We start from the raw sequence: 18,282 nt of genomic DNA, 5'->3' as shown, positions 1-18,282 counted from the left end.
GGCCTACTGTAGGATCCTCTGGTACTCTGGAGGGCCAGTCCAACACTGGTGCAGTGTAAGTGTGAATGGTAATGTCCTACATGGACAAAAAACAAAAACTGTTTTTGACACTGGCCTTTTACAGGTGAAAACATTTTTAACACACTTTACCTGTAAAATCTGTGCGTTCGTACCAATGAGGGGCAAACACCCTGAATGGATGGATATTTCATTTTTTTTTTTCCCCATTGTCATGTTCCAAAAGTCGAGAAAGGACTCACAGGGAACCCCTTCCAAAAGGTGGCACTAGCAAGACCGCTCTCGTTTCCTGGCAGATATCTATTTGCTTATTATTTTTTCCATGGTACATTGCCATTAAGTCTCTATACACAGCTGGTCTCCTTAAAGGGGCTGTCCCACAAAAAAACAGTCTACAGTTTTCAAACCAGCACCTGGCTCTGAATACTTTTGTAATTACATGTAATTAACAATTTAGCATAGCCCCTTAGTTATTCAGTAAAATGTATCTGTATAGCGCCACCTGCTGTTTGTTTTTTTATTTCTTTGTCCTGCTCACTGCGATGGTCACACATGCTCAGTTTCATCTTTCAACTGCCTCCTGAGCTGTTTTAGGGAGAGCATGGACACGCCCCCTGAGCTGTGATAGGGAGAGCATGGACACGCCCCCTTAGTTGCAGCAGAAAAGACACTCCCCTGAGCTGTCAGCATGATATAAAGCTAGCAGAGCAATGAATGGGGAGATCTCTGGATCCATGTGAGGTACAGGGCTGTTTATGGCTTTGTTAGAAAGAGATTGTCATGTACTATATGATGTCTGATTACAATTTTTTACATTAGTCATGGGATAGCCCCTTTAAGGAGAGCCAGTTACCCCACCCCCACCCCTGTAAAACATTAGGACAAAAGCCTTAGAATGAAGATAAATTGTCTCTCAAAAATTTCTGCTGGTTCTCCTGTGACCCCTTCTATGTCCTCACAGTGACCTGTGGTCATCCCACCATCACTTTGCTATTATGTGGATGACTGCACTTGTGTAGGTAACCTTCCCAGCCTACTGATTGTTATAGGTTTGACCCATAATTCACTGGGTTGCAGAAATTCAAGAGGAATATAACTGTGTATTATACAGTGTCATCAGCCAAACATCCATGCCTGCCCCAACCTTGACCGCCCACAGAAAATTCACCGCTTTTATTCCTTATCTCAGTATTGTGGCCCATATTTTTATGTTTATTTTTTGAACATTTCTTCTGATTTAGCCTTTACTCTGTGTTATGCCAGATTCACACAGGGCAATTATCGGGCCGATTATCAGGAACAAACATTAGTACGAACGCCCGTGTAAAGGTGCTGCAGATCATCCGATAAATGAGGGAAATCATTGTTTCTGCTCCTCAGAAACGGTGAATCTGTACGACGATTAGTGATTGTGGTGGCCATAACTCATCTCCATACAGTGAGGGCGATTGCTGCATGTCAATGCAGCTCTTAACTCCACTGATGATCAGGCAATTATCGGGAAGGAACCGTTTCTTCCCGATAATTGCCTGCTCAGTCTGCGCTTGGAAATGCACCTTTAGACATCTTCAGGGTCCTGTAAAACCAGGGACAGCTCATTTAGATGAAGCAGTGGACCGTGAGAGTGCTGTCGCCTCCATGGTCACGCCTTGGTCCACATATTAGTCCCTGATGTGCTACCTCTGCACTAAGTACGGTTCATGTTTGCTGCCCCGTTCGTACCAGGAGAGCTGCGGTCAGCATTGTTTACCCCGCTCGGCCCTGCCGTCCCACTGTGTTTGGTCAGCTGGCTTGTCTTGCTGTGTCAGCCACAAACAGGCAGCAGGCCCAGCACAATCTGTGGTAAGATGCCCTGCACTAATGTCCTATAGATGTCCTGAGCTGTAAAGTGACCCGAGGTAAGATTACACACACTTGTCCTTTGAAGAGGGAGTCAGTCTAATAAAAAGCCATATCAGGTTTTCTCTGACCAGTATATGGTCTGCTGGGGTTCAGCTGTCGATGGCCCCCGCATTTACTGTTACACTAATGGCTCCGTCTATCACTGCGCGGATTAGAACAAATCTATATTCGGTTCTTTATAGAACCGCTGAGGGGATTACATGCAGAATAGACGTGTGGTATGGCCGCAGGTACGAGGCCTTAATCTAAAATGTTTGCCCGGGTCTAGAATTTTTCATAGTGACAGGTCATGCGTATCTGATCGGTGGGGGGCTGGTTTTAGCGTGCATAGGGTTCTGTTGGGGTATGTTCACACAACGGATTTTAAAAATCCCCATACAAAATTTAGCACGGATTCTTGGTGATTTTTTTCAGAGTGTTTTTTCATGTGTGTGTGTACAGAAAGGTCACACATGGCGTGCATTCCGACAAGCTGCTTCTTTTTTCCAAGGGGAAACAAAATCAGTAGCTGTTTCCCATTGAAATGAATGGGAGGCTATTTTGGGCCATTTTTTTTAATAGCTGATTTTGAGGCAGACACTCCTCCAAAAAATAACACCAAAAGACCGTGTGAACTGGCCCTTAGGGAAGAAATTCTGCCATCTTGTATGTACAGTGATATTACTGTAAGTCAGAACCTCCAGAACTTTGTGTAAAATACATTTTGTGTGCCTTTTATAAAGTATAGCAGGTAATTTATTAGGACTCCTTAATAAGGCCCTGAGCCGGCGGTGGATCCACCGAAGTTATGTAGAGGCGCTGGCTTCTCCGTAACTTTGGCTCATCCAGCGCCAGCCTAGAGCTTCCTTGTTGGCTTACATTTAGACCATTTTCTATGCCTAAAACAGGCGTAGAAAATGATGACGGAGATGGGCCCACGCCTCCTTCTTCTTTTTTTTTTTTTTTTCTTTTTTTTTTAGACCTGCCGTGAACGGGGAAAAGTTGCAGATAGTCCTAATATAGGCGTATATTTCTGATTGTAAATGATGCCCATAATTTCTTATTCATACTATTCTCACGGTTATAATGTAGAGGCCTCTATTCCAGAGCCCCATTCACATGCAGCAGGAAAAAGTAAATAGGAGACAAAATGTGCAGTTTCTAAATCGTCTGATAAATGGCCATTTTAAATGTCATTCAGCTTGTTTCTGGGAAAGCTAAATGGCATGTGAAATGTCATCACGACTCTCCAGCACCTTTGAACTCCCTCATAGGCCTCAGGCCTGGTGGCTTATAGCCTATGGGGCTAAACATTGAGCCAATAGTTCCTGTCCCTGCCATTCAACACTGGCCCTCCCCATGGACCATTACCAGATGATCCACAGCCTGGTACTTTTCCCGCAGCTCGGTGGTTGGGGACCACTGGTCTAGCAGGAGTGCGGGGTGTCGGACCTCATCCGATCTGATATTGATGGCCGCACCTGAGGATAGGTCATCGGTATTAAAATCCTGGACAACCCCTTTAAAGTGACTCCGTAGAGTTTGGGTGCTTACTTTTTTTTGTTTTTTTGTTTTTTTAACGCGGCTGCATGCTATCCACCTCTGACCGAAAAATGAGAGCAAAGCGGAGTAGACGACAACTTTACACTGAGTGTTAGGCCTCATAATGTGACTGGATTCCATCTTGGTACAGAGACCTAATACGGTGGAAATGTATTGTAGAACGGTTTCCATGCCCCTGTGAGATGCTGTACGTTTGCACAGAGCGGTTTTTGTGCATCAGGTGCAAACGCATGAATATAAAACCGGTGCCCTTTTCCCTACGGCTTCCACCCTTTTATTCATAGGGTGAGTCCATGGCAAAGCTTGCATATAACAGATTTGAAACGTAGAAAGACTGCCACATGTGGACTTCACCTTACACATGGATTTTGCTGTGGATTTTACCTTTTTGTATTGCAATTCTGCATAGCGACCTGAACTTTGCACAGATTTCTTTTGCTATTTGAAACCCCATCCACATATATTGACTGATTGTCCAGAATCTGTCCTGAAAATCTACAACAAATCCATGTCTGAATTGACCCATGCAGTATTTTACGGAACACCATATGGAAACATACAGTCAGAAACGTGGTATCATACAGAATGTATTTTGGGGATCGATACATAGTGCGGTTTGGTACTGATCGTTCAGTCTGTTGCATGCGTGAGGCTTAAAAGATGCTGTCCCACTAATAACATTCTACAGTTTTCAAACCAGCACCTGGATTTGAATACTTTTATAATTGCATTTAATTACAAATGTATTATAGATACTGAGTTATTCAGTTAAATCTATCTGTATAGCACCACCTGCTGTCTGCTCTTTTTCCAATTTCTCTGTCCAGCTCACTGAGATGGCCACACATGCTCAGTTCCATCCTTCAACTGCCAATAGCTGCAGCAGACAGGACACACCCTCTTAGAAAGGACACTCCCCCTAAGCTGACAACTTGAAATAAATCTAGCAGAACAATTGGAGCAATGAATGGGGAGATGTTTGGATCCATGTGAGGTGCAGGGCTGGTTCTAGCTTTTTTAGAAAAAGGTTGTCATGTCCTGTGTGATGTCTGATTTTTCATTTTTTCTTATTAATCATGGGATAACCCCTTTAAGTCTGTATTACCTGGATTTTTTGTATTGGCACACAGGGACCTTTATTACTAAAACTCAGAGGTCGCCGTAGAGCGGTCCATTAGGACATTTGTGTTGACTCCTATGGGGCAGGAGCTGGTGCGTTTCAATCAGTTTTCGTATTTTTAACATAAGAATTTATAAATTCATGTTTTGCTCCGGACGATGTGTGTAAAGTGAAATTCCTCCCTCTCAAGGCTGAGCGATTGGTGAGAGTAAAGAAGTCATCTATTTAGGTTACACAAAGCACCATCTTGTGGGCCTCTCCGCCACCTCGTCTGTGGTCTCGGCTGTGTGTAATAGGCAGGACCAGGTGCTGGTTACTCGAGCCCCAGCAACTGCAAATATTAACAAGTGAGGCAATTACATGGCCGTAAACATTCAGGAAAGAGAGCAATATGAGCAAGGCAATAAAATGAATCCCAAATTCTACTGCCACGTTGGCATTTTAGAATTTCAAGGATTCTGTCGGTGTTCTTCATGGATTTGGCTGTAGATTTCCGTGTGACGGTCACAGCATTACTTGAGGGGGCTTCAGAAGGGATAAAAGTCTGATAGTTGTAGCGAAGGGCCCAGCACTTATAGCACTAAAATTTGGGGAGCATTATTTCTACTTTAGGAAGCCTCTGAAAGTTGGTTGTAAATCCTCCTAACTTTATTTGATATTTGGTAAAACTTTTTGGTGTTGTATATCATATTTTATATAATAGTAATGTGGAATCGTATCAGCCGACAAGCCCAGTTAGGGTTGGACCGGCACACCAGAGTACCAGAGGATCCTCCGGTGGTCCCAGTCTCTGAAACCATGGTGGGCCTCAAAGGTCCAGGAGAAAAAATCCTACTTGGAGCTGCCTTTGGAGCCAATCACTCGCCACCAGCGTTGGACTGAAGTCCTTTGGGCCCAACAGAGGAAATTATTCTGAGGAAATTATTCTGAGGGCCCACCTGTGCATACAAGACCTAAAGGGCCGTGGTTTATTAGGGGTCTATTATTGTCAGCACTTGGGCCCACCGGAGGATCCTCTGGTGGCCCAGTCACTAGGGTCTATTTCTTTGATTCACAACCTGTTAGACTGATGATATAGGGGTTGGGCCCCGAAAGTGATGGCATATCCCGGGGTTAAAACACTTGCATCTCATCATCATAGTAATAGCCCTACTGTGTATAGAATGGGCATGTTGCCTGAATAGTATGTGCTCTTTTTATAAAGTTGTCACGTTCTGTCCTTGACCAGTAGGTGGCAGCATTGCTCGCTTTACCACCGCCACACATCTAGGAAGACCTCCTTTTGTGTTCCGTTTAATTGCTTCCAGTGATTGTTCCACATTCCTGTCCTTCCGACAGTCACACAAAGCTGCGTATAGTAAACTCTCTTAACCATTTCATTTGCTGGCTGGTGCAACTTCATCTACGTAAGACGTTACTTCCTAGTTTTTATTAACTATTTACTTTTTAAATTGAAAAAATGTTTTGTTTTTGGTTTTTCTATGTAAGGTTTACGAAATTCATAAATGTGTTTCTGTTTTTCTACTCAAAACCTTTGCCCGTTCGGAAACGTTAGAAGATAATGAGGCAAATGTTGGAGTTGCTCTTAGGAGCTCAGTACATTTTTACACACAAAAAAGTGTCTAAATAATAATATTAATAATGTACAAGGAAAGAACACCATTTTTTTTTTGCACGAATTGAGACAAAATTCGGACGCCTTTAGCTTAGTAAATCTTGCAAGATACAATTTGACGCTCAAGTCTCCACCATAATCCACACAAATTGGAATCAGCATAGACTAAGGCCTCATGCACACGACAGTTGTTTTTCTCGGCCTCCTTTCCGTTTTTTTTGCGGATAGGGTGGGGACCCATTCATTTCAATGGGTCAGCAAAAAAATGCTGATAGTTCATCTGTTTGTGTTCCGCCTCCGTTGTCCGGGTTTCCCTTCAGCCAAAAAAAAATAAATAGTGCATGTCCTACTTTTTTCACATTTGCGGACAAGGATGGGCATTTATTACAAGGGGTCTGTGGAAATAAACGGATACTCCAAAAAAAACGGATGCCGCATCTGTTTTTTTTTTTTTTGGCGGACGCACAATTTGCGGACGAGAAAAAAACAACTGTCGTGTGCATGAGGCCTAAAGGATAAAAAAACATACTGGGGGACATTTATCAAATCTGCTGCGCCAATTCTGTCGCATCAAAATATCGCAAGCGTACAACATTTTGTGCAATGTTGCGACTTTTGGTGAAATTTTCCGACATTTGGTGAGCTTTGCCACTTTGAAAAGTGAAGTGAAAAGTTGGTCGGGATTACGGATTAGAACACTTTTTTTATGATGTGCAACTTTTTAAAATAATTTCAAAAAAATCACATCTTCACGCCAGGGAACCCCCTGACGGTGGCGAATACCCATTCCTCTTCGCCAAATTACTGATTACTGTGCAGCCTTTTAGAAATAAGGCAAAGACAGATTTAAAACGGACACAAAAAACACTGATAAATCCCCCCCCCTCCCCCATATGTGTACAAAATCTCATTTCATGTAAGTATGCTAAAAGTGCATAAAAAAATTAAAAAGTAGCACTGAAGTATCAGTCAAGTAAATCTCGCGGTGTTTGGACCCAGCGTCATATTTATTATACGTATCTATTTCACAAAACTATTAGTTTTTTTATAGAACTTTTTGTTACTTTTTATAGCCGTTGAATTATTACGTTGCGGATCTGCTGATTCCCCACTAGCCGGGTTCTGTGTCCTTGTAAATCTCTCAGGACCCCTCCGAGCCGGTTGCTGGGTTACCGGACGCTTATACCATTGTGCGGAGCCTGTGAATGATCCGTTACTCCAGCCCCCCTGTAGCAGCTGGTTAAACTACAACTCCTGTCCCGAGCTTAGGTGGCTGTGTCCCTGATGCAGAAAGTCCCTCTGATCGAAGAGCCCTGCCAGGCGGGGAGTTTGGACATTTGCACTTTTCTGGAATGTGTCCAGGCTCCGTAACCGCCTGTCATTCACCACGTCCACATACCAGGAATGACTCTGGAGGCAGCCTGTAGACAGCGCCGAGCTGTCAGCGGACGCTCAGGGTGCTTCCTTCTCTGCAGAGCTGTTGTTTTTTATTTTTTTTTGTGCTGAGCTTAATCTGCCTGTGAGAACTGAGGCGACGCGTCACGAAGCTCTCACACGTCCCATCTGGGAAGAATAAGACATGCCCAAACCTTATTCATTGCAGGGCCAATGAGGAAGCCCAAGTATGTGGAGAGTCCGCGGGTCCCAGGAGATGCAGCTGTGATGCCATTGAGAAAAGTCTCCGAGCTGCCGGACTCCGAGCACAATGGTGAGTGTCCTCCCCTCTTCTTATTTTTAGAGTTAAGAAACTTCTCCCGGGGAAGAACTTTCCTATGAATGGAAAAACGCTCGCAGGCGGCTGCTGTCAGACCTGAAAGCCGTCTTCTGAGCTTTGTGTCAGAGCGCTGCAGCAATGAAAGGGTGCGAGCAGGTAAGACATGGCTCCTTTGTTTTATTCGCTGTGCATTATCCGTGTTTTACTTGGCTCCATCACCACCTCAACCTGCAAACCCCATGCATTGTAAACTGTGAGAAAAACTGGATTTTCCTGTCAGCGCAGCGATGCCGCGAGGGGATTAAGTTACCCCTGTCGCTTTAAAGCACTTTGCCACGGTTGGATTAACCAATTTTAGCCAGGTTTTCATGTCCTTCCCAGCCATCGCTGCAAGTGTTTCCAGCGTCTCGGGGGTTAACTGGGAAGGCTCACCGTCATGCGGCCGATTGGCACAGCAGATGTGGCAGGGAAAGGGTTACGTTAACACGGATCAGGCTCCGAGCAAAGTTTGGCACAAGCTGGGCGGCATTGCCCGGGAACTGCCTAACAACTTAAGCCTGGCAGCAGAAGCAGTAAGGAGATTCTCGGCTTTCCTCTGAGCTGTTAGCATTGGGGGCAGGGAGGGGTTAATCAGGCTTCCTGTCCTCTGGAGGCAGCTGCTATCAGCTCTGCTGTGCGGACCCACGGGAAACCTCTGGCGTGACAGCCTGCGGTGCGTCAGGGGTTAACACGAGCAGCCATGGCCGAGATCACGAAAAAGGAGAAGTTAACGCGGCATAAATGATATCCCGTTTTCATTTCCCGCAGGTAAAAAACATAATCGCGTCAGCAAATCTCACAATGGTCGGAGAAGAATAGAAAGGAAGGGGGGGGGGGGGGGGGTCCATAACTTCATTGAGTCCTGTTTAGATTTACTGCTTTTTGTTAGAAGTTCAGTAGTTCAAGGGGTTTAGTGTTTTCTTGCAAATAGAGCGCCACACCTGTCTGCAGGTTGTATGCGGTATTGCAGTGAAGCTAAGCTGCAGTACCCGACACAACCCATGGACAAGTGTGGCACTGTTTTTTTTTCATGGAAAGCAGCCATCTTTAATCCTGCAAAACCACTAATTAGCTAAACCGGTGTAATGATTGCTTCGAAGAATCCAGTTATTTTATTTTAGCGCAGTCCTATACGATTATGATGCAAAGTATTTTATGTGCAGGGTTAAGCTCGTGGTCTAGGAAACTCTGCTTTTTTATTCATCTCCGGTGGGCGTTTTTTGCACAAGTGCCAACAGGATGTGCGGCCATATTGGTAGTCACCTTTAAATTACCTTTTCAGAATTTGATGGTAACGCCGTCAATAGCGGTATATCCAACAGCCGTGTCCACTTCATTCTAGTGAAACCTAGTGTGGGAAACCAGACTTGCTGATGTTCTCCCTGTATATATAACGTCTATTTTTGTATATTGCTACTTGTCTGGACATGAATTATGTGGTTTACATCATCCCGTCTTTCATCTTCTGTTGCTTCCCAGCTACTTGTGCTAGGAATCTGCTCTTAAAGGGGTTATCCCATGACTAATGTAAAAAATGAAAATCAGACATCATATAGTACATGACAACCTCTTTCTAACAAAGCTAGAACCAGCCCTGTACCTCACATGGATCCAGAGATCTCCCCATTCATTGCTCTGCTAGATTTATATCAAGCTGACCGCTCAAGGGGAGTGTCTATTCTGCTGCAACTAAGGGGGTGTGTCCATGCTCTACCTATCACAGCTCAGGGGTGTGTCTTTTCTGATGCAGCTAAGGGGGCGTGTCTCTGCTCTCCCTATCACAGCTCAGGAGGCAGTTGAAGGATGAAACTGAGCATGTGCGGCCTTCTCAGTGAGCAGGTCAAAGAAAAAACAAAGAGCAGGTGGCGCTATACAGATAGATTTTATTGAATAACTCAGTGGCTATGCTAAATTTTTAATTACATGCAGTTACGAAAGTTTTCAGATCTAGGTGCTGGTTTGAAAACTGTAGAATATTTTTCATGTGACAACCCCTCTAAAGGGACATTTGCTGGTTCGTTCCCCGTTAGCAGCTGTTTTTGGCTGACCGTTGTAACCCTCAATTACAGGATTGATGAGAAGTCCAGGAAAATGTCTAATTAATCTCAAAAATCTTAATTTCTGAGAACCCCTGAAACATTTCCATATAAATATTTGAAATTCAGGTGCTGGGTATTACGGTAAATTTGTATTTATCTCCTTGATTTTATATTCTTTGAAAGTTTTCTGCCCAGAGAATTTTTCTGGCACCTGGTCCTGTCTCCTTTCACTTATTTAGGGGAAGCTTCCACTGACTTGTCAGTCCGCCTTAATCCATGCACAGTAAATATGAAATGACGGCTGGTGACAAGCCCGGGATGTCCTTCTTTCTCTGTGGACTGCTTTGAAGTCCTGGTTTCGAGGGTTAATTAATTTGCTTTGCAAGCCAGGGTTCATGCCAGCATCCCCAGATCTGACAGGAGGGCGGACGTAATTGGAATATAACAATATGGGGAGCAGGCCGGGACGAGGTTGACGAAGAGGCTGCCCTAGTTCCTGAAGGAGCATCGGACACCACGCTAAGAAGTCTCCTGCAGTATACCTACCATAGATAAAAATTATGCAGTTTCTTGAAGGACTCGAGCTTACTTAGTGTGCAACGTAGAGTTCAGATGTAGAAATTGACACTCTGATCCTTCTCCAAGATTGTCTTCAGAGAAATAGAAAATTGACAACTGAGGAACATTAACCGAATCTCATCTCTGTATAACTAAGCCCGTAGGTCATCTTGAGAAGATCTCAAAGTCACCTTCTGTTTTTTTTTTTTTTTCTGTCTTCCATCTAGAAGCAGCTCTGGATAAGAACTCAGGTTGTTCTCCTGCTGCTCAGGAGCTCATGACGAGACTGGGATTCTTGTTGGGCGAAGGGATTCCAAGCTCTGCTCGAGTATCCATGGACGAGAAGAATGACGCTATGGTAAGCCGGGCCCTTGGCTTTTATTAGGTCTAGTGACCCAGTGATAATAACGTGCACTTCTTCCATCTTATTCCATGCTTTTTTTTTTTCAACTTAAGAAACAAAGGATAGACTTGTCAGAGTAAAACGTATAAGGTGCACCGCTTTATTGAACTGCTTGACCACATGGTTCATTCTACATTAGGCTGCAAGAGAAGATCTGTAACAAAATAATTGCATGATAAATGCATCAAAACTGTAATTCTACTTTTCAGTAATAAATGAAGTAGTAATCCCAGAAACAGTGCCCCTCGTGTCCATGGGCTGTGTCTGGTATTGCAGCTGCACCCCATTCACTCTTTGCGATGTAGATGAGTGGTGACCTTTTTTCCCCCTAATTCTGCACATCCCCCCTTTAAAGAGGACCTGTCACCTTTCTTGACACATCATTTTTTTCCCATAATATAACAATTCTAGATCATATTTTCCTAAAAAATTACATTGTGTCGTTCCTCCTAGAAAAGTGCAAATAAATTGCCCACTGGATTTTACCCCTTGAGAGTTTGTCCCCACATACGTAGACACTGTCCACTGTAAATGTAATTTAACTCCTAAGACTCCCGTGCCCAGCCTTCTGTCTCCCAGGGAATCCGTAGGAGACGGATGGCCCTTAGCAACGCTCTTTTGAAGAGTGCTGCTAAGGGCCATTTAAGCCCCAGTTTTCTACCAAAAATAAACGTTTTGGCTAAATAAAGTCTATTGCAAAATTGTTACATATCACTTGCCCTACACTTTAGCAAAAAAAAAAGAGTTATCCTTTAATGAGAGTCAGGAGATCAGAGATAAGGCTTCATATGAGCCGGTCAGCTGATGGAACTCAGGAGGGACAGTCTGCAAATAGCCAGATTTTTAACCACATATATCACAAAAACTGTAGAAAATGTTTAAAAAAGACCAATTGACAAAATATATTTTTAGCCCAAAATGAGTAAAATGCGGATCATAATTTTTTTTTTTTCACAGTGTCCACAGCTTTTAAAGGGGTTTGCCCATCTCATACATTGGGGGCTTATCGCTAGGATAAGGTGCAGGTCCCATCTGTGGGACTTGCACTTATCTCTCAAACATAGCCCGCAAAGTGAAGGAAAGCGGACTACGCATGCGCGGGCCCTCCATTCATTTCTATGGGAGTGCCTAAAATAGCCGAGCAGTGTGCTTAGCCATTTTCAGAAGTCCCATAGAAATTAATTGGAAGAGCGCAGCACAATCGCTGCCACCGCTCCATTCACTTTTATGGGGCTGACGGATATAGCCGAGGGCTGCTATTTAGCAGTCCCATAGAAATGAATGGAGGGTGGCTGCGCATGCGTAGTCTGCTCTCCTTCACTTTGTTGGCTCTTTTCTAGAGATAGGTCCCATCTCTATCAGACATTGGTGACATATCCTAACAATATGCCCCCAATGTATTAGATGGTCCAACCCCTTTAAGGATACAGATTATTCAATATTATAGCTGATATTGGACAGATGACCTGATATGACGGTGTCAAATTTTTAGAAGCTTTCAATTTTAGAAGCTGGTCAATTTTGTACGTATGTTGGAAGGTGGTCATGGCCTTATTAGTGATATTGCCCATATTGACCTTTTGACATCTTGTAGCTAGGTAATATATATATATTTCCCAGTCCGGTTGGCCATGATTGAACATTTATTTTGTTGTCCAGAGCTTAAGGTGGTCCACGTGTGATCTTCTGGAGGAACCTACATTCAGAGCTTAGCCGTCTATTTCTAGGCTTCAGTGTAATGAATCGCCAAATGTCTAAGGAATGAAATGTGATACTTATATACTTCACTGAAACAAATGCCGAGACTGCAGAGACTTTGTGATTGCACACACCACCGCTGAAGGTCTTGTAGTTGTCCGCAATTAATCAGTCTTATGAGTCTGAGATTTATTTAATCCAATAGGAAGATTTGGAAAAGTAAACTGGAATCCACACGGCATCGTCCGGGGGATAAGTCATGCAATAACTAGATATAGGTAATAGGGCTTATGTGATCAAGGCTTTTGGATGACTGAGATCTTCCTCCAATGACCTTCAAATTATGGTGCTTTGTATTTTACCCCCTTGAGGACACCAGTATTTTTGTAGTTTGTGTTTAAATGATTATTATTATTATTATTGCACACTTCTGTCTGTTTTTGAATTGTTTTGCATTTATACCTGTAAACTGTTTTAAAGTGGGTTTCTAGTGTAAAAAAAAAAAAGTCATATTAGAGATTTATTAGTTCATCTGGTTCAGAATCCTCCTCCTCCACACCATGAATCAGAACAGAAAGGCTCTACAAAGAGAGTCTCTCATTCTGGAGGACCCAGCTTGTCCTGTATGACATTGATAGCCCATTGATTTAAATAGGAATACTTTATTTCCCCTGTGGTGGCACCATAGGAAGATTGGGCACTTACTAGATTACAGATGATGCTTTTTAAGCTTTCCCTTATAACCATATATGGAGACTTATTTCATGCAATGCTCATATCAGCCAAACCAGCCATCTATCTGTAGACGGCACTGTTTCAGGGTTCTTTTTTCTCATCGGTACTGATCAGGGTACCGGACGGCTGAATGAAATTCCTTAGGTGGGTATACTTTTCCATTGAAGAGACACAGCTGTGTAAGAAACGTATTCTTCAAGCAGTGTTCCATGGGAAAAGGTATGCAAATTAGCTCATACCAGCCAAACCAGAGACACCCATCTGTAGACAGCACTGTTTCGGGCTTGTTGGCCCTCATCAGTACACAGTAGGGCACTGGTTAGCAGTATGAGTTGCTTTCAATGCAGCTCAGATGTATGGAGACTTATTGTTTAGGCAATGTTCCAAGGGAAAAAGCTAACTCGTACCAGCCACCAGTGCCCTGCTCAGTACTGATGAGGGGCAAGAAGCCTGGAACAGTGCTGTATACAGATCTTTTTCCTGGTTTAGCTGGAATGAGTTTAGTTATCCACCATCATACAACAGCCCTGCATGTGCTGGGCCCCTCAGAGGGAATATACTTACCCTGCTCTCTGCGCCGCTCCTGGTCTCCGCACCGCCGCTTCTGTTTCACCCTGTACACGGATGAAAACATCCGGTGTTGGGAAGGGGGGGGGAGAAGCAGCCAATGGTGGGGATGAGCTTCCCTAGCGTCACCCGCGATGCTAGGAAGGCTCCCCCCCCCATGTGCATTTGGCTGCTCCCCCCGACACCTGATGTTTTCATTCGTGTACAGGGAGACACAGCAGTGGCGGTGTGGGGAACGGGGTAAGTATACAGTTGTGTACAAAATAATAGCAGTGTGTTTAAAAAAGTGAATAAAGCTCAAAATTCTAATAGATTTTATTTCCATACACACAAAGGCAGTGGGAACACTACACATTCTATTCCAAATCAAAACATGAAGAAAAATATATAACATTTGTGTTGTTCCTAAATTGAAGAAAAGTGAATATTAGACTGTTCAAAAAAATAGCAGTGTTTGTATTCTTCTTTACAAACTCAAACATTCACTATATAAACTGAAAAATGTTTGAAGATTTTGCTTTCCTTTGAATCACTTTACTAATATTTAGTTGTATAACCGCTGTTTCTGAGAACTGCTGTACATCTGTGTTGCATGGAGTCAACCACCTTCTGGCCCCTGTGAACAGGTATTCCAGCCCAGGAGGATTGGACTACATTCCACAGTTCTTCTTCTCTATTTCTTGGTTTGGCCTCAGAAACTGCATTTTTGATGTCACCCCACAAGTTTTCTATTGGATTAAGATCCGGGGATTGGGCTGGCCGCTCCATAACATCAATCTTGTTGGTCTGGAACCAAGATGTTACACGTTTACTGGTGTGTTTGGGGTCGTTGTCTTGTTGGAACACCCATTTCAAGGGCATTTCCTCTTCAGCATAAGGCAGCATGACCTCTTCAAGTATTCTGATGTACTCAAACTGATCCATGATCCCTGGTATGCGATAAATAGGCCCAACACCGTAGTATGAGAAACATCCACATATCATGATGCTTGCGCCACCATGCCTCACTGTCTTCACAGTGTACTGTGGCTTGACTTCAGTGTTTGGGGGTCGTCTGACAAACTGTCTCCGGCCACTAGACCCAAAAAGAACAAGTACTTTCATCAGTCCACATAATGTCTCTTCGGCAAATTGTAACCTCTTCAGCACATGTCTATTTTTCAACAGTGGGACTTTGCGGGGGCTTCTTGCAGATAGCTCGGCTTCACATAGGTGTCTTCTAATTGTAACAGGACTCACAGGTAACTTTAGACCTTCTTTGATCTTCCTGGAGCTGATTGTTGGCTGATTCCTCGCCATTTTGGCTATTCTTCTATCCATTCGAATGGTAGTTTTTCGCTTTCTTCCATGTCTTTCAGGTTTTGGTTGCCATTTTAAAGCATTCTCGATCATTTTAGCTGAGCAGCCTATCATTTTCTGCACTTGTTTATATGTTTTCCCCTCTCCAATCAACTTTTTAATCAAGGTACGCTGTTCTTCTGAACAATATCTGAAACGACCCATTTTCCTCAGAATTTCAGAGAGAAATGCACTGTAACCAGCATGTACAACATTTTCTGCCTTCCTTCCTTAAATAAGGGCAATAATTGCCACCTGTTTTTCAAGGAATGCATGACCTCACTCGTTGAACTCCACACTGCTATTATTTTGAACATGCCCCTTTCAATCAGTGATTAAATTACACAGAATCAGCAGCATGCATGTCATGACTGTTGGGTCTGTTGGGTTTCTAGTACTCTACTACACCTGCTAGTAAATTATTTGCCACGTAGATATATCATTTCTACCAAAAACATTAATTGATCAGGTTAGTGATGTCTGACTGCTATTATTTTGAACACAATTGTATTCCCTCTGAGGGGCCGACACATGGGGGGCTGTTGTATGATGTTGGATAACCCCTTTAATTTGCATACTTTGTGCCATGGAGCATTGCCTAAAAAAATTGTCTCCCTACCTCCTAGCTGCATTGAAGGCATCTCATCCTGTCAACCAGTGGTACCCTACTGTGTACTGATGAGGGGCAAGAATCCCAAAACAATGCTGTCTGCAGATGGGTGTCTATGCTCTGTCTAAAAAGTGACCTATAAATATGTGGTGAGGTGTCAATCAAGAATTATAATGACAGCCAAATTTGTAACCGATATAACAACGAGCCAGTTGAATATGCTTTTTTTTTTTTTTTTTTTTCACCGTCTCTTGCGGTTGGGTGTAGGGGCCGGAACAGACGTGCGTTGTCGGATATGAAGAAATTAACACTTAAAAATAGCATAGGTGATAAATGTGCTAATAACGCGAAGACCCAAGCGTAGAAATAAATCTTTGTTACTAGGTCTTGTATATACAGCATGGTAATTAGTTGTTGGTTTCCTGCAGTGTACAGTGACAAGTCACGGGATAAGTCCCTGCTCGACGCTGACAAACAGCACGGCCTCCCCGAGCACTGCCAGTCCCTGCTCTACGCTGAACAGCTGCCTCAGTAAAACTGCCCCGAACAGGACTAGTCCCAGTGGAACAATCAGCAGCCCCAGCTCCACCCTGGAGAGCAAAGACAGCGGCATCATAGGTAAGAGAACCGGCTGTACACCATTATGTGTTTTTTTTTCTGGTTTGGATATGTTTTTTTTAGTCGTTTGAAGTTCTATTACTACATGCGATATGGACTCAAAGCTCTTGAGAAAAAGTGCTTGACATGTATGAAATGATTGATATGATGATTGAACCGGATCGGACCCCTCGATAATGGCGGTATAGGTTGGTTCCATGGTTAGGCAGGTGTCGGTGACAAGATCAGTCCATTTGTGGCATTCTGTTTTTCATGCTTAGCTGTTTTATTTTTTGTTGTTTTTTTTTTTTTTCAGTTTTAGTAACTTACCTCCTTTTGACATTTCATTGCCTTGCTGTCTGCTTCACCCCACGGGAACATAGGACACCTATATACGTACTGCTACATCTTATTTTTGGGTGAATGGTCTGTTACCTGTATGTGTTGAATGCTTGCAAGGTCCTCATTGGGCACAGCTCTCTGGTAGATTTGCTGGGGTCTCATGGGATGTAGGTCTACTTTACTATGGTAACTTACCTTCCGCTGTTTCCTTTAATCTTGTTCACGGAGATCTTGATAGACTTGCATTTATTGCAGTAGATTATTAATTCCTCGGCATACAAATGACTTCTTACTGTGTAGACCTGAAGCTTAATGTACATCTTTATATTATATCCGCTTTTGCCCAGCCTCACTTGGAAAGCATGGTTTAGACATAGGTTAAGGGCTCATGCGCACTGCCGTAGTTTTAGTCCGCATCCGATCTGCTTTTTTTGCGGATTGGATTCAGAGCCATTCATCTCAATGGGGCTGTAAAAGATGTGGACAGCACGCCCGTGTGCTGTCCGCATCCATAAGTCGTTTTGCGGACAAGGATAGGACATTTCTGCAGAAAAAAAAATGGCAGCATGCACTTGGCCGTATTCATGTTTTGCAGATCGCAAAAACGGATACGGTTGTGTGCAGAGGCCTAAAGGGGTTATAGAAAATTACAGGGTCGTGTGCAGGAGGCCTACGTGGGTTATAGAAGGTTACAGGTTGTGTGTGGAATTGCAGCTCAGCCCATTTACTTAAAAGGGAGCTGGGCTGCAATGCAAGACACAACCCATAGACTGGCGTGGCACTGTTTTTGAAAGGAAGGAGCCATGTTTTTCTAATCCTGCACAACCCCTTTAAGGTTACAGCTTGCAAAATTTCTCTGTCATGGGATGCATAAAATCATCAAAGCCATAAAGACTAGTCTAATGTGAATCCGTTAAACTTTTGAGAAAAGGTTTGACGCTGATCATGAGCTTCTTTGTATCTCGTGCCTCAGTAATTGTTCGGGGGAAATAGGCAGCAGTAGTATTATTGTTCACAATCTTTGGGGCTGCAAGTCCAAAGGTCTCCGTTACACTACGGCTTCTGCGCACAGTGATTTTTTTATTTGTGGGGGTCAGCATGAAGTGAACATTTATGGATAAAACAGGTTTATTTGTCTTGCTGTTATGATTTACGTCATGATCATTGTCCTGGAGTTATGAAACAGGCTTCTATGGAGACATCTTTACACTATACATGGTTAATCCTGTTAGACTGTAGATCCTTCATAAGGAATAGAATCTCCCTTTTGTTCTTTACATTTTTCGTTTGCTTTGCTGTGTCGTCTCTGGAAAATGCCAATTTAAGCAGAATATAGATGGGGTTCTTTATGGTATTCTTTATATTTTGCCATCAGGTTAATGGTGTTATATATAATTTACAAAAGTCCGTTTATCTTTGAAATCTACACCCATGTGCTCATGATT

At 43.3% G+C, this 18,282-nt stretch overlaps 1 protein-coding gene across 10 annotated transcripts in view; it reads left to right on the top strand.

Annotated features, from left to right (window-relative positions):
- TANC1 (tetratricopeptide repeat, ankyrin repeat and coiled-coil containing 1) overlaps positions 1-18,282 on the top strand; it is a 196,508-nt gene that overhangs the window by 98,477 nt on the left and 79,749 nt on the right. For 4 of the 10 annotated variants that reach the window (XM_040441662.1, XM_040441663.1, XM_040441664.1 and 1 more), the window contains exons 4-6: positions 7,801-7,905; positions 10,775-10,905; positions 16,327-16,516. In XM_040441662.1, the coding sequence (XP_040297596.1) occupies positions 7,801-7,905; positions 10,775-10,905; positions 16,327-16,516 (426 nt within the window). Of the gene's footprint in view, positions 1-7,800; positions 7,906-7,958; positions 8,068-8,366; positions 8,719-10,774; positions 10,906-16,326; positions 16,517-18,282 lie in introns of those variants that run through there. The other 6 variants (XM_040441665.1, XM_040441667.1, XM_040441668.1 and 3 more) reach the window with 4 other exon arrangements.

This window comes from Bufo bufo, chromosome 7 (genome assembly GCF_905171765.1).
Source record: "Bufo bufo chromosome 7, aBufBuf1.1, whole genome shotgun sequence".
Lineage (NCBI taxonomy): Eukaryota > Metazoa > Chordata > Amphibia > Anura > Bufonidae > Bufo > Bufo bufo.
The sequence above is the reverse complement of the archived record's forward strand: the minus strand, read 5'-3'. Positions and strand labels throughout refer to the sequence as shown.